At 44.4% G+C, this 27,652-nt stretch overlaps 1 protein-coding gene across 2 annotated transcripts in view; it reads left to right on the top strand.

The window, feature by feature from the left end:
* Window positions 1-27,652, top strand: part of kiaa0753 (KIAA0753 ortholog) — a 72,445-nt gene that overhangs the window by 16,189 nt on the left and 28,604 nt on the right. For both annotated transcript variants that reach the window (XM_070857154.1, XM_070857153.1), the window contains exons 4-10: window positions 1,826-1,932; window positions 2,761-2,823; window positions 3,949-4,170; window positions 6,053-6,263; window positions 11,554-11,777; window positions 26,584-26,735; window positions 27,077-27,205. In XM_070857154.1, the coding sequence (XP_070713255.1) occupies window positions 1,826-1,932; window positions 2,761-2,823; window positions 3,949-4,170; window positions 6,053-6,263; window positions 11,554-11,777; window positions 26,584-26,735; window positions 27,077-27,205 (1,108 nt within the window). The remainder of the gene's footprint in view (window positions 1-1,825; window positions 1,933-2,760; window positions 2,824-3,948; window positions 4,171-6,052; window positions 6,264-11,553; window positions 11,778-26,583; window positions 26,736-27,076; window positions 27,206-27,652) is intronic.

Here is a 27,652-nt window from a genome sequence, read left to right as displayed (position 1 = left end):
TTGCATCCACGCCAAAAAGGAATGAGTTCACAGGTGTCTCCATGAAGGACCAAATATTCAGGTCCTCAACAACATCCGGAAGGGTGGAAGATGCCTGTGCGTGGATTTTTTTAACGTGTGGTGGCCGTTGCACACCAGCCACCACATGGGCTTGACAGAGCTAGGTCTTGGTCCAATGGCTTAACCAAGACGACTGGAGATCAGCTCTGCTGCACGGATCTAGTGTGCACACAATCGCAGTGTGGACTGGCCCATGCCGTCCCTGGGCCCACGCCTCTTCTGGCCCCAAACTCTCACATTTCCTGGGCCCCCATTGCGATGCTCCATGATCAATCGTCACTCCTGTGCCCCAACCTCGCCACTCCTGCTGTACTTGCCCACGCTCCAATCACTGACCTGGACCTTGATGACATCCAATCCAGTTGCCTTCTTCGCTGCTGTTGCCCTCCTGCACCAGCTCACGCTGTACCTTGCAATGGTATGCCGCCACACTGCTGCAAGCTACCGCTCCTTTTATGACCCCGACCCGCTGATGGTCTCTTGCAGGTCAGGGCCGTCACGCCTCTTCAGGCCGCCGCTCGCCGCTTCTTTTATGACCCCGACCTGCCGCTGATGGTCTCTCACCAGCAACAGCAACCACTTAAAAGCATATATACAGTAATGCCATACTGCCACCACACCGTCTGAAATCATGAGACAATCAGACAAGGATCGATGCAAGTTAAACATAACTTCTCTGCTTTTGAATTCTTTTCTTCTAGAAATGAACCCCAGTCCTTTATTTGCACTTTTATGGCATTTTTAACCTACGTTGCTACTTTTAATGATTTGTTAATCTATACCCCTAGATTACTTTGCACCTCCATCCCATTTAGATGCTTATTTTCCAAGGAAATAATGTTGCTGCTAACACTCATTCTTTAAAGTGTAAATTGGACAGCAACTGCTGGTAGCTGCATACGTACAGTTAAACAGGGAAATCAAGAAGTTGCTGTCTGAGTTACCCTGCCCCTCTAGCAGCTGTGCTATACTGCCGAGAGACTCTGCATTGAAATACATGGAACGGTGTAAAGTTGCTGTACTTGCGTGATTATATACCCACTAAACTCGTCAGAAAAAGTTAGGGCTTGTCCACGCCAGTGTAAGTACATTTTTAATGGCGTGAGAAGTCTTGAGTACTGCTAAACAATTTCTCTGGCACTGAAAATTAACTTTTACAAGTGTGGAGTCTCATTCCTTCAGATTTTAATTATTGTTGGAGATTTAAAAAAAAATTAAGTACAATTTTTATTTTACTTTTTCTTTCCCTCTCTTTTTATATCTCTCTCTTAATCCCATCTTTTTTCCCCTCCCTCTTTCTCTCTCTTTTGCTTTTTGTACCTAATTTGACATTGAATTAAATGTTCAGACTCTGCACTACTCATTAATGATTCTTCAATCCGATTGGTTAAAGAGATACACAGTTGCTTTTCCTGTTCGCACAGGTCACAGATTCCCTGTAGCGGGTGCTGTGCTGAAATGGCTTTCTAATTAGTACGTTGCAGTGCAAAATCCAGTAGAAAATCGGTGTGCAAGTAAAAAAACAGCTGGCGCTGTTCGTTCATTACTGACAGCAAAATCCAGTCCATTATTTTCACTTAATCAATGTGAACAGTTCATAGCATGCAGAGAAGTGATCAGCTTTTAGCAGTCATGACCAACAAAAAAGTCAGATATTCTCACCTGGTATAAAATTACGAAAAATAATGCAGCTCTGTGGATAATGTAAAATTTTTCATAAACAGGAAAATAATTTTATAGTTTGTATATTGCTTCCTTTTGTTAGAGAAATCTGTGGATGTTCTGGATCCTGTTGAAGAGCGCAGAATGCAGATAAAAAGACAGGAACAGGCCACTCGCTCGGCGAGGATTATGTATGTTCTGCAGCAGCAAGTGAGAACCAAGATTAGATGTTAATAAATAGATAGTTAATTGCAGTCCGTTTTTCCATTGTGGGTCAAATCCTGGTGACACAATAATTTGCAAACTTATTAATCTGGAGAATGAGAGATCAGCAAGGAGCACTCTGGCCTCACCAATTTGCTACTTGCCAAATGGCTCTGTATAATACGTTCTTCATTTGGATAATTTGCAATAGTACCATTGTAGTTAATGAGTTGGCTGCTGAGCTTCAAATCTTAACCAACTTTCTGATGAGTATATGATTTGTAATAGTATTTGAGCTTTTCCCAAAGTTAAATCTTGCATATTGGTCATAGAATCTTTACTGAAGGAGACTGGAATTTCCATGAATTAATTTTTTTCTTGCAAATGTATATTACAGCTCCTTTTTATAAATATGACTTTTCTGACTTAAATGTACAGAAATTTCTGCTTCAATTTGTTGAAAAAAGGCAGTTTGTATGGTAAATACTAACTTTTGCATACCTCAGTTTAATGTGTTTGAATTTGAAGCTTTATTGGAAATTGAAATGTGTAGCAGCTAAAATGGGAACTTGCGTGAATAAACTGGATAGGATAAACTTTATATAAATCACCGAACACTGTAAAACCCTGTGTTTATATTTCAAACTGCAATGGTTTGGACAAAATGAATCTGATAATTGATGCTTCAGGAAGATCTAGGTGTGTCTGTAACCAAATATTGTTTTCTTGAGTTATTTGGAAATGGCATTAATAATGAAACAAATTTTTTTTTAATGTCCAGTCAGTGCAATTTCTTTCTCTCGATCTTGTACTCATCTTTATTATTTAATTAAGGTAAATGAAATACAGGAAGAGATAGAAAAACAAAGTCCACATAAAATAAAACACACCAAAAAGGTAAGAAAATCAAATGTTTAGATTTTGTTTGCAAGTATGACCTTGATGGAAGTGGATTTTTTTCTGGTAAAGATTAACATGTACAGTATTTGTTCTCTATTGAGAGGTTGAATTTTTTTAAGGTAGTCATTTAAAATGTTTTTTTTCCAAGAGTACAGTTAACTTTTATACACTTTAATTAAAAAAATTACATGGATTCAACTGGTGGAATATATTGGCCCAGATTTTCCCGTCAAAATAACGGGGAGGCTAATGGTGCATTCCGTTATTTATCCGCAAATGGTGCAGCAACTTCGGGCGAGGGGCGGATAAGTGGTTAAACTCAAATAACCCAAAGTTGCTGTCCAAGTTACATTGCTCTGCCATTGGCTTTGCAAAAACGACATCTTGCTGTCTGCCTCATCATTGAAATGCATTGAATGGCGTGAAGTTGCTGTATTTGTGCGATAGATACAAACTAACCACGCCTCAAAAAGTTAAGTCCTGTCCATTTCAGTCTAAGTACCCTTTTAACAATGTGATAAGTGTTAATTACTGCTAATCAACCTCTGGCACTGAAAATTAACTATTACAAGTATCATTCCTTAAGGTTTTAACTTTTGGAGATTTATATAAAACAAATTAAAATAACTTTTCCTTTTTGTCTTTATTTCTCGGTCAACTTTTTTTCTTTTCCATTCTGTACCTGATTTGACATTGAATTCATCCACTCTCATTTACACTTCCTTCTCCATCCCTGTTAATTTCACGATACTTAGTTAAGGAGATACACAGTTGCTTGTTCTGTTCACTCAGGCCCCAGAAACCTTGTTTCCCTCGCTGCATTATCAGCATTTAAATAACTTGCCATGCAAAAAATTAAAAAACCTAAATGTGCAAGTCTAACTAATGGCACATGCCGTTAGATGTCCTGTGACAGCAGCATTTGGACCATTAAATGAAAAAGTAGTGCAGCTTATTTTTTAAATTCCTTGTGTAATGTCAATATAAATGTCAAGTTTTATGTTGTCAGCTCATCTTTATCAAAAGCATGGGTTAAAAATTAATGATTCTACCTAAAGTAAAATTAATGACTTAAACAGATGTTTCTGAAACAGAAATTATTGTAGTTTTTATATGTTTCAGTCTCGAGCCATGTCTCGGTTAGCAGCTGCACATAGAGGAGCTATCCGTGCCTTACAAATGTTTGTTGGTCAGATTTCTGGCCAATCAGAGCAGCAGATTCCTGCCTACTACAAGGAGCTGGGTCAATTGATTCGACAGCTTTCCCTTTGCTCTGCCAGACTGGAAAGTGGCACGGACACTTCCATACCAGAAACCATTATTGATATCCTGCAGCAAGTTGAGGTAAGTCTCGAGTAAGAACTATCGATGTGTACCATTAATATTATTAAAGCACTAAAATTAGGTTTGAAATTAGGGGTGCCTATATAATCTGGCCACTTTAATAGTATTTGTGAACTCATGAAATGCCCAAAATCCGCATCCAGTGGGTAGCCATTTTTCCTTCCCTCCCAATAATTGAGTTCTAGTTCTCCTCTCATTACTCCTTTTGGCATTGTAAAATAGACGAGTCCACTGCTGCTACATATTGAGTATTAGAACTTTTTGGCATACAAGGTCATTTGGTCTTTCTTATCTGCATGAATTTGTCTCTTGGGATTGATTTTACAAAGTCCCAAAGTATCTCTCGTATAGCATGGAGCTCAAAACTGCACACAGTATTGCAGATGTGGCCTAACCATCATTTTGTACTGTTACCATGATCTTTATTTTTGTATTTAAACACCAAATCCTATTTGGCTTAATCATTTGTTTTATTGTACACCCACTTTTTGTATCTGCATACCTGGATCCCTTTGCTCTTCCACCGCATTGCAAAAATTATCATTTAAGATTTGCTTCCATTCTTTCTTCTTGTTTGCAAAATGCATTACCTCACACTTTTCGGTATTAAACTGCATCTACCACTTATCTGCCCACCTCTAGTCTGTTCATATCTACCTGATTTTACAAAGTCCCATTTTCTGCATTCCTTCTGGCAGTTTCTACTCCTCTCTGCTCTAACACTGACTAAATTGGGGGTATGGTCAGAAAAGGGGCAATTTCTACAACTCCCAACAGTTACATAAATATCAAAATAGAAAGCAACCAAAGTAGTATTCACACAGCCATCATCCTCTTCAACCAACAATATCACTTGTACCTCTGTGGTCATGGCCACCTAGCAATATCCGGTTTATTATTCAAGGTGCACAGTAGAGTCTACCATGTCCAGCAAAAACTCTGCTCTTAATGTGCAAGCCTCTTTTTAGGTTTGAAAATACCACTCAAAGACAGTGCATTATATAATTGATAAACAGAATGCAGTACAGTCCTCACCACTTATGACGCCCATGCTTACCATGGGCTGTATTGGGAAAATAATCCTAACCATTTGCCAATTAAAAATCCACATCTTGTAATTTACTAAGTGCGTTGACTTTTTTGGGCAGTTCTTCACCTTGTAAATCCCCTGTACTTACCAATTTACATACTGTTATTTTGGAATCTTAGAGGCAGGGGGTCAGTTTGGGGGAAAGGTCATTTTGTGAAATCAGCCATTTGTCTTGGTAATTGGATTCCAGCTAAACTATTAACAGTTTCATCATGAACTTTAAAATGTACTGAACATACCTAATCAATCTTTTGTTGGCAAGAACAAAAGCTTTGATAGACTACTGTGTTTTTGTAATATTCAATCGCCTAGTAGGGTTTCATCAGCTAAAATCTAAAACTTTTAATTTTAATTAATTATATTGTATAGATGATATTGTGTTACTGCCTATGTAAATGCTGATCATATTGAATAATCTTTTCATTATGATTTAATTGATATTGCTTCTGTGATAAAGTGTAAAAGTCTTGATGTGTAGAATAGCTCAGTACTTTGAGCTTCCATATGTTGCTTCATGGACTGGCAGGACATGTACTTACTCTGAAGATTCCCCCCTAATGATTTGCCAAACTCCAGTTTGAGGTGGAAATTTAAATAGGAATCATTGCAGCTTACTAGCATACACCTCCTAGTGCCTGGTCAGAGAGCAGAAATCTGCAAGCAGGTCAGCTGCCCATTCTAACTAGGGATGGTCTGGGGAGACCTCAAGTGTGAAGGAAGGAACAAAATCCATGACGGAATGTGAAGTCTTGCCTCATAGGCCAAAGATGTTTTTTTTTGTGAATTTATCAGGATCTGGATTCACTTCTTGGGAAGCAACAAATTCAAAAGGAATCAAATCAATTGCCACAGAGAGCCCGAAGTGTTTCCCCACCAAGCAGAAAAAGATCCCTAGGCAGACACAGAAGCCGTTCTGCTGAAAGAGCACCAAAATCGCCCATCACGAAGGACAATGTTTCATGTGTACTCAAACAATTACCTCCTCTTAAGAGACTGCAGATTGGTAAGTCAGACAGTTTCTTTAAAAAAAACTTTGGAGTCATTCCCTCTAACCCTGATGAGATACTAAGATTGTGTAAGGAAAAGATGGAACTTAAGGTCCAAGCTTGCCCCCCCTGCTTAGAACGGCGCGACTTTGTAGAAGAAAAACCGCGCCTAAAACTTACCTTGGTATTCTCCCCGCTGCTGGAACGTTGCAGGCCCTTGGCGTGGCGCAGCACATGTAGAGGGGGATGGAGCCAGGTCGCGGTGCTGAAAACAGTGCTGGGAATGTGCAGTAGCTCTTCGCCCCCACAATCCGCAGGCTCTGTGGGAGGGGCCCGAAGCACGCCGCCCCTAGCCCTGGCCGAATGGGCTCCCTCATTGGCGGCCCGCTGCCTTATCCAGCCCCACACACGTTGACCTGGGGAACCCGGCTGCTGAAGGGAGATGAGATCGGCTGGATGAAACAGGTTAAATGTCTTTCCAGCACTGCTTGTGGGTCAGAAGGAGCAGGAGTGCTAACCCCGGCCCACCAAGCTTGCCTGTGAACCACCCATGATCAGACCCCCCATAATTAACCATCTTCCCCCAGAATCGGACATGCCTCCCCTCCACCCTTCCCGATGTCAGCTTCCCTCCTAATAGCGGACGCCAGCTGTGGCTTGGAGCTGCAGGCCTACCCACCCGACAGCCAGGTGCGTCGGAGGCCAAAATTGGTCAAAGAACCTGGCATGTCCAGGGGCATGGAGACCCTGCCCCCCGCCCACTCACAGGCCTCTCTGCCTCCCCGTCCAACCGGTAGCTTTCCCCCGCCCCACCCCCAGGTCTCCCAATCGACGACATCCCCCCCAGCCTTTCTAACCCCCAGGGCTGATGTTCCCTTCCCAGTATTGGGGACCAAACCCAAGGGTCCCAGGCTGCAGTCTCCTGCCGCTGGTGGTCCCTCCCACCCACTAGCCGGACTGTCCATTTGGCTGGCAACTGGGCAGGAGACAGTATAGACTCTGTGCAAAGGAACCCAGCTGCTAGTGTTTTTCTGCAGTAAAGCTTTGCTCAAGGTAGGACTTCTATTTTTTATTTGTTTATTTATTGATTGATTATGTGGTCCTAAATTCTTGTTTGATTTACTCTTCGTCTGCTTTCAAAAGGAATTCTGTAAAATAGTTTGGCTGAAACTCTTATTTACAGGACTTGCTATAATGTATTTGCTAGTTTACCAATCCATTTTTAATCTAGTTTTAGTGCTTTCTAAGTCTTGGTGCTAGGTGCAGGTCCTCTCAGCTTTCTTGTATTTTTTTATTTGTTTTTGGTGCTTTAAATGTATTTACCTGCACTGATTTCTTAGCTCACCGCAAGGTTTTTCTGTGTGGCCACAAGTGGCCACACACGCTGGCCTAAGTTAGTTTGGAGTAACTTTTAGCTGTCTAAGTTTGCTTAAATGGCCAAAACAGGCATAAGTGGCTGGTAACGCCTCCTTTTGAGAAAAAAAAACTGAACTTAAAAAAAACCTAACTAACTCACTTACACTGGAGCAAATTAAATGGGAAGAATTGCAATTTTTAAGATGCTCCAAAAAAAATCTAGTTGCTCAAAAAAAAAATGGAGCCACTCCTGGGCACACTTGGGCCCTTTAGTGTGGTGTTAATGCAGTCTATGGACAATTGCTTGTTGCATAAATAACTCAGTCACCTCTTCTGAAATGGGATTTGCGAGTGCAATGCAAACGCAAATTTTCACCTAACATTAGCAGAACCAAATTATGCTACTTTGGCTTTGTAATAGCTAATTATAATGAACCCTAATCACAACCAAAACAGGACATGGTACTTAAGGCATGGTCTGACCAGAGCATTACATTGTTGATCATGATTTTCTCTGTCTTGTATTCTACTGTTGAGGCAATAGTTCAACATTGTATTGGCTTTGTTGATTGCTGCTCTACATTAGTTGGACACAATGAGCATCAAGTCTACTAAGACTCTTTGATTTCTTTCAACTTCTTACATAGCTATTTCATTACCATTCATGGAGTACGAGTGTTTCCCATTTTTCCTGTAGTATTTTACACCTAACGGTATTAAATTTCACCTGCCATTGATTTGCCCACATACCTATTTTTTCTAACTCATTCTGCAATAACTGAACTGCCTCCATAAATTCTGCTGCCCCCTCCTAATTTGGTGTCATCTGGAAATTTGAATAATTTGCATTGAGTTTCTGAATGACTGAGTGATGTAAATTGAAAGCAGTAGTGGTTCTAATATTGAACCCTGATACACCCCATTCAACCCATCCTCCCTCCCTCTAACAAGTATCTGTTGTTTTCTACCCTTTAGCCAATTTCTTGTCCATTCTTAAGATTTACCCATAATCCCCACAGCTTTGATCTTAACTAATAGCTTTTTGGGCCCAAGTTTCCACAAGAAATAAAACGGGCGCTCCTCCGAGCTGGGCGTCCGTTTTTCGCGCCTAAAAAAATCCTCGGTATTCTCCACCTACTTACAGGTCCTCTGGCCCTCGGTGCAGCCAGCACGAGCTGTGGGGGGGGTGGAGCCAGGTCCCGGCGCTGAAAACAGTGCCGGGACCTCTGCACATGCGCGTTACAGTCGGCACGCAAGTGCAGTAGCTCCAGGCGCCGAACTGTGTGGGAGGGGCCTGAAGCATGCAGCCCCTAGCCCTGGCTGAATGGCCTCACTGGGGCTGCGTGGATAAGGCTCCTCCCACGGCCAGCTCCTGCTCCCCGCCCCTGACAAGACCCGACACCCGCTCCCCCCCCCCACCCGCCGACCAGACCTGACCCGACACCCCCCCCCCCCCGGCCGAGCAGACACCCGCTCCCCCACCCGCCCCGACCCACCACCCCCCTCCGGCTGACCTGACCCGACCCGACCCGCGCTCCTGTTCCCCGCCCCCCCCCCCTTGGACCCGACTCTCTCTCTCTCTCTCTCTCTCTCTCTCTCTCTCTCCCTCCCTCCCTCCCTCCCTCCCTCCCCCACTCGCCCCCTCTCTCTCTCTCTCTCTCTCTCTCTCTCTCTCTCTCTCCCCCTCCCGCTCAGCGACACGAACGGCTTTCTCCCCCCCCCCCCCCTCCTGCTCAGCGGCACGAACGGCTGCAGAATTCTCCCTGGCTGAAGCACTTTCACACAGGTAGGAAGATGGTTTATTTAATCTTTTCTTGGCTTATAAATGTTTATTCAGGTTGGATTTATTTGTATAATATTTGTAGAAGTATAAATAAGGATTTATTGTTGAATTTAATGAGTTCCCTTCCCCCCCACCTCGTTCTGGACGCCTAATTTGTAACCTGCGCCTGATTTTTTAATGTGTAGAACAGGTTTTTTCAGTTGTACAAAAATCTTCACTGGCTCCATTCTACTTTAGTTTGGAGTACATTTTCACTGTGGAAACTTTCAAATCAAGCGTCAGTGGCCGGACACGCCCCCTTTTGAAGAAAAAATTCTGTTCTAAACGAGAACTGTTCTACCTGACTAGAACTGCAGAAAAAAAAATGTGGAGAATTGCGATTTCTAAAATAGTCCGTTCTCCACCAGTTGCTCCTAAAAATCAGGCGCGAATCATGTGGAAACTTGGGCCCTTTGTGTGGAACTTTGTCAAATCTCTTTTGGAAGAGTAGGCACACACCATGTGGGGTTTCTCACAATCCATTTGGGTTGTCAGTTCATCAAAGAAGTCTAAGAGGATGGCCAGGCAGAAACTTCCCTTCTGAAGCCCTGCTATTTCTAGGTTATTGTACAGATATTTCTCAGTTTGACCCCTGAGCATTTTTGTTCCAGTCCTCCGATTCAAGCCTGTTTGCTTCTTGTATGGTTTTCACCTCTTCTCTGACTACCATCTTAATTTTGTAATGTTTAAACGAATTTTTAAGCTATTTGTTGCTACTGCAACTATGCATTTTTGGGATTTTTTTGGCTCCTCTGATCATCCTTTTAACATGTTTCTGCATGTTCCAATATTCAACCTAGTGAACCCTTTTCTTCCTGTGGGATTTCTAGTTGCAATTTTTCCTCACTATTTCACTTTTTAAATTTGCTAATGCATTTAGGGTCATGCTTGTTTCCTCTGAGCTTGTTGATTCTAGATACGTATTTTTCTTACATGCTCAGCAATATTCCTTTAAAGGTGGTGTTCGGGCCCTCTACTGAAGTTCTATTGGACATTCTCCTCCAGTCCATTTGAATTTAGCCCTGTTAAAATAATCTATCTGACCCCTGGGCTTTGATATATCTAACTCCCAGATCATGTTAAACTTAATGTTTTTATGATTGCTGTCTTTCTCGACTTTTGGGAGTTCTATTTTCTGTATGTTGTTTGGATCATTAACCAAGGCCAAGCCAAGGCAAGCATCTGGCTCTTGTGGCTTCCTTGATACAGTTTTGTATTACATTTATCAACTCTGCCTCTAAACGACTTGGGTTTATTTCATATTTGGTTGATTGAAGCCTGCCAATTAAATAACTTTCCTGTCCTCACAAACTTAAAAAAAATCTTCAAAGAGCAAATTGTCATCTTTCTTATTGTCCTATCCTGTTGGTCTGTAGCATGCCCCTTGTAAGTTTTTTTTTCAACCATTAGAAATGTCAAATCCAAATAGTGTGTTATTAAGTTCCGGTCATGGGATCCTCCAACCTGTCCTATTGTACAAGTAAAATGGTTGGAAAAATTGCTATTTGTTTTTATTTATTGTCTGTCACTTTTTAAAGGTGAAAGCAGTGTTTGTGTATTTTAAATCTTCAATTTCAAGCTGAGTGGTATATTTTATAATACTTTCCAGGTACAGTTTCTTTACATCAACTAAGTATGTATTTCACTCAAAAACCTGAATAAGATATAGGGCCAAAGCATTATGTACAAAGTAAGAAAAATGGCTGTGCAGCCAAGATATTTGTCAATCTTTTTGTCTTACACATGTCACGTAGCTGTTCTTGCTGATGTGAAGAGGTGGTTGTAGGTCTGCTTTGATAACATTTTGATTTATAAGCTTGTTTACGTACAGTCAGCATTCAAAATGTAATTTTTAATTGTGAGACTTAGTGACTTGGTTTATTTGGCCACAGTAAACTGCAAGTACAGATTCTAAATGTAAATGGTACGAGCTTGTACTTCAAAAGTAATATAAAATGTTCTTTCATGTGTAGATTTTGGTTAGAAAACAGCAGAAAATATTTTATTGGTATACATGTGAAAATGTTTTAAATGCTATAGCATTATTAATTTGATAGAACAGAAAAATACTTTCGAATTAACGCACCCTTCAATAAAATGTTGCTTTTTGAAATAAATATTTTGTACAGATGAAAGCTTGCATGTTCCTGAATCTCCCAGACCCCAGCAATGCAGTAGAGAGTCCCTGCCTGCCCATCAAGAACCACAGCAGGAGGAAGGCCCTCCAACTCCTGATAGGAATGCTGTAATGAGGGCTGGGTTAGAGGCCTTACAGCGTGCTGGAGCCTTGAAAAAATCTGTTGCAGAGAAAAATGCGACTAAGAAAGGCGTGCTGCTGCCTAACAGGTCATATGTAAGTTGGGGACAATGATTTTATGATATTTTATTATAAGGATGGCGAGTGTTGGTGCGTTCTTCTATGATTATAACCATGAGCATGTTCAGCATTAATAGAATGTTTTTTTACTTGGGTTTCTCCCTGTGCTGCAATGAAAAAGTCGTTCAAAAGTAATGATGCAGCAAGGGGGTTACAATGACTTGGCGATGAGCCACAAACGATGGACCATCTGCTCCACTGCCAACTCTTATGTTATTCCTGTAATGCTATTACCATGCCAAATACAATGATAATGTTAATGCATATGAGGCCTTATGGTAGGGAAGAGTATGATTATATACAACGTTGACCAAAGAAAAGTCGTTGAGATTCCCTGGAGTAGTGAGTCACTCTCTGATTCACATCAAAGTCAGTTTGGGTCCTAACATCTAATTTACATTGTACAAGTTTAGCATCGATGTGAAGCTGAAACTGCTCTGCATTATTAACTTGTGTAAATGCATATTAATAGTCCAGAATTTGTGGTTGTAATTGTTGTGTATCTGTAAAACATGCACTCCCATGTTCCGCCACCAGGGAGCTCATCCCCTGAAGTCCCAAGGGATCCCAGCATCCCTTGGGAGCACTGTATATAAGCCTGCCCCTAAGGCCTGTTCCTCACTCTGGAGTGTCTTATTAAAGACTGAGGTCACTGTTACTTTAACCTCCCTGTGTGCAGCCTCATCTGTGTTAGGAACATAATAACTGGCGACGAGAATACGAATCCAACGCAAAGATGCAGCAAACTGTGGGCATCCTGGAGAAGTTCTCGGAGGGTGAGGACTGGGAAGCCTATGTCGAACGGCTAGAACAAGTTGGGCGGAGAAGGAAGCGCTGCAAAAAGGAGAGGGGCCCTCCTCACAGTCTGCGGGGCACTGACCTACAGCCTCATGAAGAATCTTCTGGCTCCGGTGAAACTCACAGATAAGTCGTATGAGAAGCTGTGTACACTAGTTCGGGAGCATCTTAACCCGAGGGAGAGCGTGCTGATGGCGAGGTATCGGTTCTACACGTGCCAGCGATCTGAAGGTCAAGAAGTGACGAGCTACGTCGCCGAGCTAAGGCGACTTGTAGGACAATGTGAGTTTGATGGCTACCTGGAGCAAATGCTCAGAGACTTTTTTGTACTGGGTATTGGCCACGAGACCATCCTACGAAAACTTTTGACTGTAGAGACACCGACCCTCAGTAAGGCCATTGCGCTAGCACAAGCGTTTCTGTCCACCAGTGATAACACCAAACAAATCTCTCAGCACACAAGTGCGAGCAATGTTCATAAATTAACTGGAACTGTGTTTGCGAGCAGAAATGTACAGGGCAGAACACACGAGTCTGCAACTGCCAGCAGGCCTCAGGTGACCCAGATGACTCTGAGTGCCCAACAAAAGATGAATGCAAGGCAGTTCACACCTTGTTGGCGTTGTGGAGGCTTCCATTCAGCCTATTCATGCCGCTTCAAATGGTATATTTGCAAGAGCTATGGAACAATAGGGCACCTCCAATGAGCTTGCAAACGAGCTGCAAGCTCTGCAAAACCTGCTAACCACCACGTGGCAGAGGAAGATTGGTCCATGGTGGATCAAAGCAATTTCGAGCCTCAGAGAGGAGGCAGATGCTGAAGTACACGGGGTGCACACATTTTCAATGAAATGTCCACCTATAATGCTAACTGTAAAATTGAATGGCTTACCCCGTAGCCATGGAACTGGACACTGGCGCTGCCAATCCATCATGAGTAAAAAGATGTTTGAGAGACTGTGGTACAACAAGGCACTCAGACCAGCCCTGAGCCCCAGCCACACGAAACTGAGAACGTATACCAAAGAGCTTATCACTGTCCTGGGCAGCGCCATGGTCAAGGTCACCTACAAGGGCACGGTGCACGAACTGCCACTCTGGATTGTCCCGGGCGATGGCCCCACATTGTGTGGAAGGAGCTGGCTGGGCAAAATCCACTGGAACTGGGATGACATCCGAGCGATATCACATGTTGATGAGGCCTCATGTACCTAGGTTCTGAACAAATTTCCTTCCTTTTTTGAGCCAGGCATTGGAAACTTTTCCGGGGCGTAGGTGCGGATCCACTTGATCCGAGAGACACGACCCATTCACCACAAGGCGCGAGCGGTATCTCACATGATGAGTGAGAGAGTGGAAATTGAGCTGGACAGGCTGCAACGCGAGGGCATCATCTCCCCAATGGAATTCAGCGAGTGAGCCAGTCCGATTGTTCCAGTACTCAAAACTGATGGCACGGTCAGGATTTGCGGCGATTATAAAGTAACTATTAATCGTTTCTCGCTACAGGACCAATACCCGCTACCTAAGGCAGACGACCTACTTGCGACGCTGGCAGGAGGCAGGACATTCACCAAGCTCGACCTGACTTCGGCCTACATGATGCAGGAACTGGAGGAATCTTCGAAGAGCCTCACCTGCATCAACACGCACAAGGGACTGTTCATCTACAACAAATGCCCGTTTGGAATTCGGTCGGCTGCAGCGATCTTCCAGAGAAACATGGAGAGCCTACTGAAGTCGGTACCACGCACGGTGGTTTTTCAGGACGACATATTGGTCACGGGTCGGGACACCGTTGAGAACCTACAAAACCTGGAGGAGATCCTCCAGCAACTGGATTGCGTAGGGCTGCGGCTGAAGAGGTCGAAATGCGTCTTCATAGCAACAGAAGTGGAGTTTTTGGGGAGAAAGATCGCGGCGGACGGCATTCGGCCCACAGACACCAAGACAGAGGCTATCAGGAACACGCCCAAGGCGACAGAACATCACGGAGCTGCGGTCGTTCCTGAGACTCCTCAATTATTTTGGTAACTTCCTACCGGGGTTAAGCACCCTCTTAGAGCCTCTACATGTATTATTGTGTAAAGTTGAGAACTGGGTATGGGGAAAAAAACAAGTAATTGCTTTTGAGAAAGCCAGAAACATTTTATGCTCCAACAAGCTGCTTGTATTATATAACCCCTGTAAAAAACTTGTGCTAGCATGTGATGCGTCGTCGTACGAAGTTGGGTGTGTATTACAACAAGCTAACGTTGTGAGGAAGTTGCAACCTGTCGCCTATGCCTCCAGGAGCTTGTCTAAGGCCGAGAGGGCATACAGCATGATTGAGAAAGAGGCATTAGCGTGTGTGTTCGGGGTAAAGAAAATGCATCAGTACCTGTTTGGCCTCAAATTTGAGCTGGAAACCGATCACAAGCCCCTCACATCCCTGTTCGCTGAAAACAAGGGGATAAATACTAATGCCTCAGCTCGCATACAAAGGTGGGCACTCGCGCTATTAGCGTATAACTATATCATCCGCCACACGCAGATGCTCTCAGTCGGCTACCATTGCCCACCACGGGGGTGGAAATGGTGCAGGCTGCAAACTTGTTGATGGTGGCGCAGCCCACAGACTTGTTGATGGTCATGGAAGCGTTTGAAAATGATAAATCACTTGTCACGGCCCGCCAGATTAGGACTTGGACCAGCCAAGATCCTCTGCTGTCCCCAGTAAAAAAAACTGTGTACTGCATGGGAGCTGGACCAGCATCCCCGTTGAAATGCAAGAGCCAATCAAGCCGTTCCAGTGGCGAAAGGACGAGCTGTCCATTTAGGCAAACTGCCTGTTGTGAGGTAACCGCGTAGTGCTACCAAAAAAAGGGCAGGGAGACATTCATCTCGGATCTCCACAGCACACACCCGGGTATAGTAATGATGAAAGTGATAGCCAGATCCCACGTGTGGTGGCCCGGTATCGACTCTGACTTAGAGTCCTGTGTACGGCAATGCAGCGTATGTGCTCAGTTGAGTAACACGCCGAGAGACGCACCACTAAGTTTGTGGTCCTGGCCCTCCAGACCATGGTCGAGGATCCATGTCGACTATGCGGGCCCGTTTCTCGGTAAAATGTTCCTGTGGTGGTGGATGCTTTTTCAAAATGGATTGAGTGTGAAATAATGTCGGGAAGCACCGCCACCACCATCATTGAAAGCCTGAGGGCCATGTTTGCCGCCCATGGCCTGCCTGACATACTGGTCAGTGACAACGGGCCATGTTTCACCAGTGCCGAATTTAAAGAATTCATGACGTGCAATGGGATCAAACATGTCACCTCGGCCCTGTTTAAACCAGCCTCCAGTGGGTAGGCAGAGCGGGCAGTATAAACCATCAAACAGAGCCTTAAATGAGTCACAGAAGGCTCACTCCAAACCCGCCTGTCCCGAGTACTGCTCAGCTACCACACGAGACCCCACTCGCTCACAGGGGTGCCCCTGGCTGAGCTACTCATGAAAAGGACACTTAAAACCAGACTCTCGCTGGTTCACCCCAACCTGCATGATCAGGTAGAGAGCAGACGGCAGCAACAAAATGTAAACGATGGTTGCGCCACTGTGTCATGGGAAATTGATCTGAATGACCCTGTGTATGTGCTAAACTATAGACAAATTTGCAGAAAGCACCTGGACCAAACGAGGTTGTGGTTCACAGACTGCCCTGAACAACCCACAGCAGACACCACCTTTTTCGAGCCCACAACACACACCCAAAGGATCAACGACACCACGCCGAACCAGGAAATCGAACCCATCACACCCAACAGCCCAGCAAGGCCAGGCTCACCTAGCAGCCCTGCAGGGCCAACAACACACCAGCCCAGCGAGGGCACATCCAACACACCAGAACAGACATTTGTACCGAGGCGGTCCACCAGAGAAAGAAAGGCTCCCGACCGCCCCACCTTGTAAATAGATTTTTAACTTTGACTTTGGGGGGGGGGGGGGGAGAAGGGGGGAAGTGATGTTGTGTATCTGTAAAGCATGCTCTCGCATGTTCCGCCACCAGGACGCTCATCCCCTGAAGTCCCAAGGGATCCCAGCATCCCTTGGGAGCACTGTATATAAGCCGGCCCCTAAGGCCTGTTCCTCACTCTGGAGTGTCTTATTAAAGACTGAGGTCACTGTTACTTTAACCTCCCTATGTGCAGCCTCATCTATGTTAGGAACACAATAGTAATGACGGTGAAACTGTCAGCATTCGCCGTCATTACAACTGTGAATCTGACAGAAACTTCTGGACAGTCCCAAGGAACACTCAATGGCCTCAGTCATCTTCCTCCTTGATGGTCACTTTTGCCAGCTCATTCTCCCTTTCTTGTTTGGCTTTCTGTTCCCAGGATCTCCTGTCTCCGATGACGGACATTGCCATCTATTCCCTCGCAGGTCGTGGCGGCGAGGCCATTTGGCCAGTGCTAGGGGCGGCGTGCTTCAGGCCCCTCCCACACAGCCTGCAGCACACGCACACACAATCTGGGGGCGAGGAGTTACTGCACATGAGCGCACACTCTAGCGTGCATGTGCAGAGGTTCCGGCACTGTTTTCAGTGCCGGGACCTGGCTCCGCCCTCCAGCTGGTTCTGCTGCGCTCCGCCGAGTCTGAAGGAGGCTTGATGAGCGTGGAGGACACCACAGTAAGGATTAGGTACACTCTTTGTTCCAGAAAGTCGGCGGATCTCATGGAGGTGCGCAGTTCTAAGGGTCGGTAGAAACTTGGGCCCTATGTCACCAAGGTGTACCTTTTGATGGAATATTGAGTCTGTCTTCAAGATGTTAATTCAGAGATGACTTAGATGTTTTTTTTTGCTGGCGAGTTTACTGTATGTTTGGTGTAGATCTAAAACTGCTTCACATCAGCACAGAATGTGTAATATAACTTGGGAGTGAAGTCAATGGGATTAAATTCTGCAAGATAATCTTGCACTGTTTGGTTTTGCACCAACTGTCACAAAATGTGAAGCAAACTTTCACAACTTCATTTTTAAACTCTTTAATGTTTGCAAAGAACCAGCTGTTAACATAAAAAGAATGCAACCAACATTTGGATGCAAGTAAGCAGAGTTCTGTGCATGTCTGACCACAAACAAATACAGAGGTATCAATGCAACTCAGCATTACCAGCTTTTCATCTCTGTAAGCAGGTATTAGTTTCAAACCAGTATACACAGTGTAACAATGGCGCTGATTTCCTCTTCCTCGGTGGATCTGTGGCGGGCGATGTCAGAGCCGGATCCTGGCCTCGCTACTGGCTCCAACCCGCTGTTCAAAATGATTTCCCCTGATTGGACTTGTTAACATAGAAACATAGAAAATAGGTGCAGGAGTAGGACATTCGGCCCTTCGAGCCTGCACCACCATTCAATAAGATCATGGTTGATCATTCCCTCAGTACTCCTTTCCCGCTTTCTCTCCATGATCCCTTTAGCCATAAGGGCCATATTTAACTCCCTCTTGAATATATCCAATGAACTGGCATCAACAACTCTCTACGGCAGGGAATTCCACAGGTTAACAACTCTCGTTGAGTGAAGAAGTTTCTCCTCATCTCAGTCCTAAATGGCCTAACCCTTATCCTAAGACTGTGTCCCCTTGCTCTGGACTTCCCCAAAATCGGGAACATTCTTTCCACATCTAACCTGTCCAGTCCCGTCAGAATTTTATGTTTCTATGAGATCCCCCCTCATCCTTCTAAACTCCAGTGTATAAAGGCCCAGTTGATCCAGTCTCTCCACATGTCAGTCCAGCCATCCCTGGAATCAGTCTGGTGTACCCTCACTGCACTCCCTCAATAGCAAGAATGTCCTTCCTCAGGCATATTCCAGGTGAGGTCTCACCAAGACCCTGTACAACTGCAGTAAGACCTCCCTGCTCCTATACTCAAATCCCCTAGCTATGAAGGCCAACATACCATTTGCCTTCTTCACCTCCTGCTGTACCTGCATACCAACTTACCATGACACCCAGGTCTCGTTGCACCTCCCCTTTTCCTAATCTGCTGCCATTCAGATAATATTCTGCCTTCGTGTTTTTGCCCCCAAAGTGGATAACCTCACATTTATCCACATTATACTGCATCTGCCATGCATTTGCCCACTCACCTAACCTGTCCAAGTCACTCTGCAGCCTCTTAGCATCCTCCTCACAGCTCACCGCCACCCAGTTTAGTGTCATCTGCACACGTGGAGATATTTCACTCTATTCCTTCATCTAAACCATGAATGTATATTGTAAAGAGCTGGGGTCCCAGCACTGAGCCCTGCGGCACTCCACTAGACACTGCCTGCCATTCTGAAAAGGATCCGTTTATCCCGACTCTCTGCTTCCGATCTGCCAACGAGTTCTCTATCCATGTCAGTACATTACCCCCAATACCATGTGCTTTGATTTTGCACACCAATCTCTTGTGTGGGACCTTGTCAAAAGCCTTTTGAAAGTCCAAATACACCACATCCACTGGTTTGCCCTTGTCCACTCTGCTAGTTAGATCCTCAAAAAAAATTCAAAAGATTTGTCAAGCATGATTTCCCTTTCATAAATCCATGCTGACTTGGACTGATCCTGTCATTGCTTTCCAAATGCGCTGCTATTTCATCCTTAATGATTGATTCCAACATTTTCCCCACTACTGATGTCAGGCTAACCGGTCTATAATTACCCATTTTCTCTCTCCTTTTTTAAAAAGTGGAGTTACATTAGCTACCCTCCAGTCCATAGGAACTGATCCAGAGTCTGTTGGAAAATGATCACCAATGCATCCACTATTTCTAGGGCCACTTCCTTAAGTGCTCTGGGATGCAGACTATCAGACTCCAGGGATAGATCGGCCTTCAATCCCATCAATTTCCCTAACACAATTTCCTGCCTAATAAGGATATCCTTCAGTTCCTCCTTCTCACTCGACCCACTGTCCCCTAGTACATCCGGAATGTTATTTGTGTCTTCCTTCGTGAAGACAGAACCATTCACCTGAATCTGACTGCAAGGGACCTACATTTGTCTTCACTAATCTTTTTCTCTTCACATATCTATAGAAGCTTTTGCAGTCAGTTTTTATGTTCCCGGCAAGCTTTCTCTCGTACTCTATTTTCCCCCTCTTAATTAAACCCTTAGTCTTCCTCTGCTGAATTCTAAATTTTTCCCAGTCCTCAGGTTTGCTGCTTTTTCTGGCCAATTTATATGCCTCTTCCTTGGATTTAACACTATCCTTAATTTCCTTTGTTAGCCACGGTTGAGCCACCTCCCCTGTTTTATTTTTCCTCCAGACAGGGATGTACAATTGTTGAAGTTCATCCATGTGATCTTTAAATGTTTGCCATTGCCCAATCACCGTCAACCCTTTAATTATCATTTGCCAGTCTATTCTATCCAATTCACGCCTCATACCGTCGAAGTTACCTTTCCTTAAGTTCAGGACCCTAGTTTCTGAATTAACTGTGTCACTCTCCATCTAATAAAGAATTCTACCATATTATGGTCACTCTTCCACAAGGGGCCTTGCACAAGAAGATTGCAAATTAGTCCCTTCTCATTACACATCACCTAGTCTAGCATGGCCAGCTCTCGAGTTGATTCCTCGACATATTGGTCTAGAAAACTATCCCTGATACACTCCAGGAAATCCTCCTCCACTGCATTGCTACCAGTTTGGTTAGCCCAATCAACATGTAGATTAAAGTCGTCCATGATAACTGCTGTACCTTTATTGTACACATCCCTTATTGCTTGTTTGATCCTGTCCCCAACCTCACTACTACTGTTTCGTGGTCTGTACACAACACCCACTAGCGTTTTCTGCTCTTTGGTATTCCACAGCTCCACCCATATCGATTCCACGTCATCCAAGCTAATGTCCCTCCTTACTATTGCATTAATTTCCTCTTTAACCAGCAATGCCACCCCGCCGCCTTTTCCTTTCTGTCTATCCTTCCTAAATCTTGAATATCCCTGGATGTTGAGTTCCCAGCCTTGGTCACCCTGGAGCCATGTCTCCGTGATGCCAATTACAACATATCCGTTAATTGCAGTTAATTCGTCCACCTTAGTCCGAATACCCCTCGTATTGAGGCACAGAGCCTTCAGGCTTGTCTTTTTAACACACTTTGCCCCTTTAGAATTTTGCTGTAATGTGGCCCTTTTTGTTTTTTGCCTTGGGTTTGTCTGCCCTCCACTTTTACTATTCTCTTTTCTATTGCTTCTACATAGAAACATAGAAAATAGGTGCAGGATTAGGCCATTCAGCCCTTCTAGCCTGCACCGCCATTCAATGAGTTCATGGCTGAACGTGCAACTTCAGTACCCCCTTCCTGCTTTCTCGCCATACCCCTTGATCCCCCTAGTAGTAAGGACTATATCTAACTCCTTTTTGAATATATTTAGTGAATTGGCCTCAACTACTTTCTGTGGTAGAGAATTCCACAGGTTCACCACTCTCTGGGTGAAGAAGTTTCTCCTCATCTCGGTCCTAAATGGCTTACCCCTTATCCTTAGACTGTGACCTCTGGTTCTGGACTTCCCCAACATTGGGAACATTCTTCCTGCATCTAACCTGTCTAAACCCATAAGAATTTTAAACGTTTCTATGAGGTCCCCTCTCATTCCTCTGAACTCCAGTGAATACAAGCCCAGTTGATCCAGTCTTTCTTGATGGGTCAGTCCCACCATCCCGGGAATCAGTCTGGTGAATCTTCGCTGCACTCCCTCAATAGCAAGAATGTCCTTCCTCAAGTTAGGAGACCAAAACTGTACACAATACTCCAGGTGTGGCCTCACCAAGGCCCTGTACAACTGTAGCAACACCTCCCTGCCCCTGTACTCAAATCCCCTTGCTATGAAGGCCAACATGCCATTTGCTTTCTTAACTGCCTGCTGTACCTGCATGCCAACCTTCAATGACTGATGTACCATGACACCCAGGTCTCGTTGCACCTCCCCTTTTCCTAATCTGTCACCATTCAGATAATAGTCTGTCTCTCTGTTTTTACCACCAAAGTGGATAACCTCACATTTATCCACATTATACTTCATCTGCCATGCATTTGCCCACTCACCTAACCTATCCAAGTCGCTCTGCAGCCTCATAGCATCCTCCTCGCAGCTCATACTGCCACCCAACTTAGTGTCATCCGCAAATTTGGAGATACTACATTTAATCCCCTCGTCTAAATCATTAATGTACAATGTAAACAGCTGGGGCCCCAGCACAGAACCTTGCGGTACCCCACTAGTCACTGCCTGCCATTCTGAAAACTACCCATTTACTCCTACTCTTTGCTTCCTGTCTGACAACCAGTTCTCAATCCACGTCAGCACACGACCCCCAATCCCATGTGCTTTAAGTTTGCACATTAATCTCTTGTGTGGGACCTTGTCGAAAGCCTTCTGAAAGTCCAAATATACCACATCAACTGGTTCTCCCTTGTCCACTTTACTGGAAACATCCTCAAAAAATTCCAGAAGATTTGTCAAGCATGATTTCCCTTTCACAAATCCATGCTGACTTGGACCTATCATGTCACCTTTTTCCAAATGCGCTGCTATGACATCCTTAATAATTGATTCCATCATTTTACCCACTACTGAGGTCAGGCTGACCGGTCTATAATTCCCTGTTTTCTCTCCCTCCTTTTTTAAAAAGTGGGGTTACATTGGCTACCCTCCACTCGATAGGAACTGATCCAGAGTCAGTGGAATGTTGGAAAATGACTGTCAATGCATCTGCTATTTCCAAGGCAACCTCCTTAAGTACTCTGGGATGCAGTCCATCAGGCCCTGGGGATTTATCGGCCTTCAATCCCATCAATTTCCCCAACACCATTTCCTGACTAATAAGGATTTCCCTCAGTTCCTCCTCCTTACTAGACCCTCTGACTCCTTTTATATCCGGAAGGTTGTTTGTGTCCTCCTTAGTGAATACCGAACCAAAGTACTTGTTCAATTGGTCTGCCATTTCTTTGTTCCCCGTTATGACTTCCCCTGATTCTGACTGCAGGGGACCTACGTTTGTCTTTACTAACCTTTTTCTCTTTACATATCTATAGAAACTTTTGCAATCCGTCTTAATGTTCCCTGCAAGCTTCTTCTCGTACTCCATTTTCCCTGCCCTAATCAAACCCTTTGTCCTCCTCTGCTGAGTTCTAAATTTCTCCCAGTCCCCGGGTTCGCTGCTATTTCTGGCCAATTTGTATGCCACTTCCTTGGCTTTAATACTATCCCTGATTTCCCTTGATAGCCACGGTTGAGCCACCTTCCCTTTTTTATTTTTACGACAGACAGGAATGTACAATTGTTGTAGTTCATCCATGCGGTCTCTAAATGTCTGCCATTGCCCATCCACAGTCAACCCCTTAAGTATCATTCGTCAATCTATCCTAGCCAATTCACGCCTCATACCTTCAAAGTTACCCTCCTTTAAGTTCTGGACCATGGTCTCTGAATTAACTGTATCATTCTCTATCCTAATGCAGAATTCCACCATATTATGGTCACTCTTCCCCAAGGGGCCTCGCACAACGAGATTGCTAATTAATCCTCTCTCATTACACAACACCCAGTCTAAGATGGCCTCCCCCCTAGTTGGTTCCTCGACATATTGGTCTAGAAAACCATCCCTTATGCACTCCAGGAAATCCTCCTCCACCGTATTGCTTCCAGTTTGGCTAGCCCAATCTATGTGCATATTAAAGTCACCCGTTATAACTGCTGCACCTTTATTGCATGCACCCCTACTTTCCTGTTTGATGCGCTCCCCAACATCACTACTACTGTTTGGAGGTCTGTACACAACTCCCACTAACGTTTTTTGCCCTTTGGTGTTCTACAGCTCTACCCATATAGATTCCACATCATCCAAGCTGCCTCCATTTTATTTCCCTCTGTCTCCCTGCATAGGTTTCCATCCCCCTGCCATATTAGTTTAACTCCTCCCCAACAGCACTAGCAAACACTCCCTCTAGGACATTGGTTCCGGTCCTGCCCAGATGCAGACTGTCCGGTTTGCACTGGTCCCACCTTCCCCAGAACCGGTTCCAATGTCCCAGGAATTTGAATCCCTCCCTTCTGCACCACTCCTCAAGCCACGTATTCATCTGAGCTATCCTGCGATTCCTACTCTGACTAGCACGTGGCACTGGTAGCAATCCTGCGATTACTACTTTTGAGGTCCTACTTTTTAATTGAGCTCCTAGCTCCTTAAATTCGTCTTGTAGGACCTCATCCCGTTTTTTTACCTATATTGTTGGTACCTATATGCACCACGACAACTGGCTGTTCACCCTACCTTTTTCAGAATGTCCTGCACCCGCTCAAGACATCCTTGACCCTTGCACCAGGGAGGCAACATACCATTCTGGAGTCTCGGTTGCGACAGCAGAAATGCCTATCTATTCCCCTTACAATCGAATCCCCTATCACTATAGCTCTCCCACTCTTTTTCCTGCCCTCCTGTGCAGCAGAGCCACGCACGGTGCCATGAACTTGGCTGCTGCTACTCTCCCCTGATGAGTCATCCCCCCTCAACAGTACCCAAAGCGGTGTATCTGTTTTTCAGGGGGATGACCGCAGGGGACCCCTGCACTACCTTCCTTGCACTGCTCTTCCTGTTGGTCACCCATTCCCAATATGGCTGCGTACCCTTTACCTGCGATAAGACCAACTCGCTAAATGTGCTATTCACGTCATCCTCAGCATCGTGGATGCTCCAGAGTAAATCTACCCACAGCTCCAGTGCCACAATGCGGTCTGTCAGGTACTGCAGGCTGATGCACTTCCCGCACACGTAGTCATCAGGGACACTGGAAGCGTCCCTGAGTTCCCACGTAGCACAAGAGGAGCATGACATGTGTCCGAGCTCTCCTGGCATGACTTAACCCTTAGTTTAACTAAATTGGCAACAACAATGCTAAAGGTTACTTACTGATAAAGGAAAAGAAAAAGAAAAACTACTCACCAATTACCAGCCAATCACTTACCAGCCAATCACTTACCCCCTTGGCTGTGATGCCACCTTTCGATTTCTTTCTACTTCTTTTTTGCCTTCTCTCCCTGCTGCAGCTGCACCAGCTAGCCTTTATAGGCCTCTCGCCACTGCCCGAACTCCTCCGACTGTCGCCTCTCCGACGCGCTGGGCCTTTATAGGCTTCTCGACGCTCCCTGGACTGCCCGAACTCCTCCGACTTGTTAAGCCCGCCCAGAGCGTTCCTGGCCAATTTCAGGAAGCCGGTCTGATGATGCCATTTGATGACATGTTATCAGCCGGTTTTCTTAAAGGGACCATGCGCAAATTAATTTTGACACTTTTGTGTCAGTGCTCTACAGCATTGAAGTGCTGCAAACACTGACGAGCATAGCACAAAGGTGCAGGGCTCCACCCAGGCTACCCCATGACTCCCTCCATATGCTCACAGCACGCAGGAAGGTTCTCTTTCCTTAGAATGAGTGGAAGAGATCTCCCCAGGAGACCAACGCAGCCTGGTTGCACATTGCACAGGGGGACACAAGCAGGAATGTCGTCAAGATGACCAGACTGCAGTGGCGCAAACCTTTCAATGATCTCCGTAGATCATGAAATGTTCCTGCAAAGCCACACTCAATCTCCATTCTGCTGTGCCACTCATCGCATCCCCATCACTTTGCCTTCCTTTCCCTACTCCTGCACATCCTTACTCGCACCAACTTACCTTGCACTTCTGTCTATCCCCCTCTATCTACATTATCACTTCCCCATCACTGGTCACACTCACACTCTTCCTAGCCCAATCATACCAACTAACAACACACAAAGGTAGGCACTTGGGTGTTTTATGCAATGTTTGTGTAAAGTTTCTGCTGAAACCTTTATTTTGAACACTTGGCGTTCTTGGACAGATTTGTGTGCACCTTTGGAAGTGGCTTTGTGAGTTGCAGTGAATGGTGAGACATAACGGTAACCTCCTACCATGGTAATCAGTGTGAAAGAAACCGCTTGGGCATTATAGGGATGCTTTATGGTGTTGGTGTGTGGTGATGCCAACTTGGCGCATCATGTGCCAGTCAGGGTGTACAGCGTCAAGTGAAGTAAATGTGACCATGGTGAGGCAAGCCCTGGTCTCCCGGGCAGCAATGTGGTCAGATGCTGATGCCCTCTGTCCTGTGCAGCATCAGTTGATTGCGGAGAAGGTTGGTGGTGGTGATGGTGCTGCTGGTTTGCCTGGTGCTGTTGCGGTTTGGGGCTAATTGTGGTGGGATTCTGAGGACCAAGGTGGGATAGTTTCAAGGGCAGCGATGCTGATGGAATAAATAGCAGATGAACTTCAGATGACAGAACGATCTGTCAATGGTGAGAGAAGTTGTTCCAATGAGGTGACACTGGAAACACAGTTTGCTCCAAACACGCAATCTGCATAAAGATCAATCTGTGATCCAAATGGAGTAAGCAACAGCTTCTGAGCTTTGAAAGTGGACAACTGTGAGCTTTTATAGCACATTTGCAGCTGTCAAGTAATGAGATGATTCCATGATCATACAACTCCTGACCTCCTTACTTAATCCCGGAGCATCGTGGACCCCGTGGGCGATCTTGTAAAATATAAAGCTGTGCTCAAAATACTTCTTAATGGGCTGAAACAAGGTTATAATGACCTGAATTGCTTCCCCTGCTGCTGTGTGTCGGGTCTGTTCAGACCCAACATCTGGGAAAGGCGCGTGGCGGTGGGTTGACTGTGGGGTCCCGATCCACTGTCAAAAATTTGTTTCTCCACCGAGCATGCCTACTGACCCCCTGAAAAATTCCCCCATATCTTTAGAGGTTACTATGAATGGCTACATTGTATGTTGCTAGCCTCTGAACATTTACTTTTGTACTGCAGCTATAACATTTTCCATGCTATTTTATTGAATCTTTTGATTGATTATATTAAAAAGTGAAATAATTCAGTCCATTACCATTCATGTTTATTTTTCTTTTCATTTTAGCAGTATAAAGGACAGAGGGCTCTTGCAATGCAAGCCCGCTTTCAGAAAGCTACAGTATCTTCAGAACTAAAGAAAAATCAGGGACCACGTAAAGAAAGCAGACCTCCCTGGATTCCAGGATATCCCATCACCCCTCTAGCATCATCTAAACGGCAAGTAACCTATGCAACAGCTGTATATGGCCATGCGTTATCTTGTATCAGTGGTATAACAGAACATTTAAATATTTTGTATGTATATATTTAAATTGATCTGTCTTCTATGCAAATAAAAAGAACAAAAATTAAATCTATTTGAAAGAAAATTACATTAATTTAATGTAGATTCAAATTGTATGATCTCTATAATATTTTGTTAATATATGATAATTGCTTTTATTGTGGCCACAGCAGTGAAATGCAAATTTGGTCTGTGGCATTATTGTTGGGTTAGACAAATTATTCTTTGAAAATTTTAGTGCATGATTAGAATATAAACTTTTATAATTACTTAGATTTCCGTGGAAGAAACAGAAAACCGGATTAGAATGGCACAAACCTAAACCTACAGACAGAAGTCAAACAAACTTGCTAAAGGAAATGGAACAAGAAAGGCAAGAAGCTGCTGAGACTGAAGCAATCAGGTAGGGGTGCTGATCACAAGATAATTACAAATGTGGAAGGTCTTTCAGACCATTTTCATTCATTCAAGGACATTTTAATGCTCTTCCATTGTAGCATTCAATTCTTTCTTAAATGGTTCCAGGGATTTTGCTTCCACTACTTTATTGTTTCTACATGTTGATCACACTCGGTGTGAAGAAGAATTTACTGATATCAATCCTAAAATTACCCTTTGCTAGTTTGAACCTTGTTCTACTCCTGCAGTTTAATTTAAAGTAATATTCTGGATTATATCTTGAAAGCTACATTAAAGATTTGCTGAGAAAATTATTATTATACATTTGGACCAGTTTATTTGAGAAATGCAGCAAAGAAAGGGGGAACTGGATAATGCAGTGGGCCTTTCATCTCTGAATCCAATCAAACTGATGGCACTGGAAGTCTCGTCTGCTTGAATAAGGAAGTAT

Source organism: Pristiophorus japonicus, chromosome 16 (genome assembly GCF_044704955.1).
Source record: "Pristiophorus japonicus isolate sPriJap1 chromosome 16, sPriJap1.hap1, whole genome shotgun sequence".
NCBI classification, from domain to species: Eukaryota; Metazoa; Chordata; class Chondrichthyes; family Pristiophoridae; genus Pristiophorus; species Pristiophorus japonicus.
Note: the sequence above shows the minus strand (reverse complement) of the source record. Positions and strands in the feature narration are given on the sequence as shown.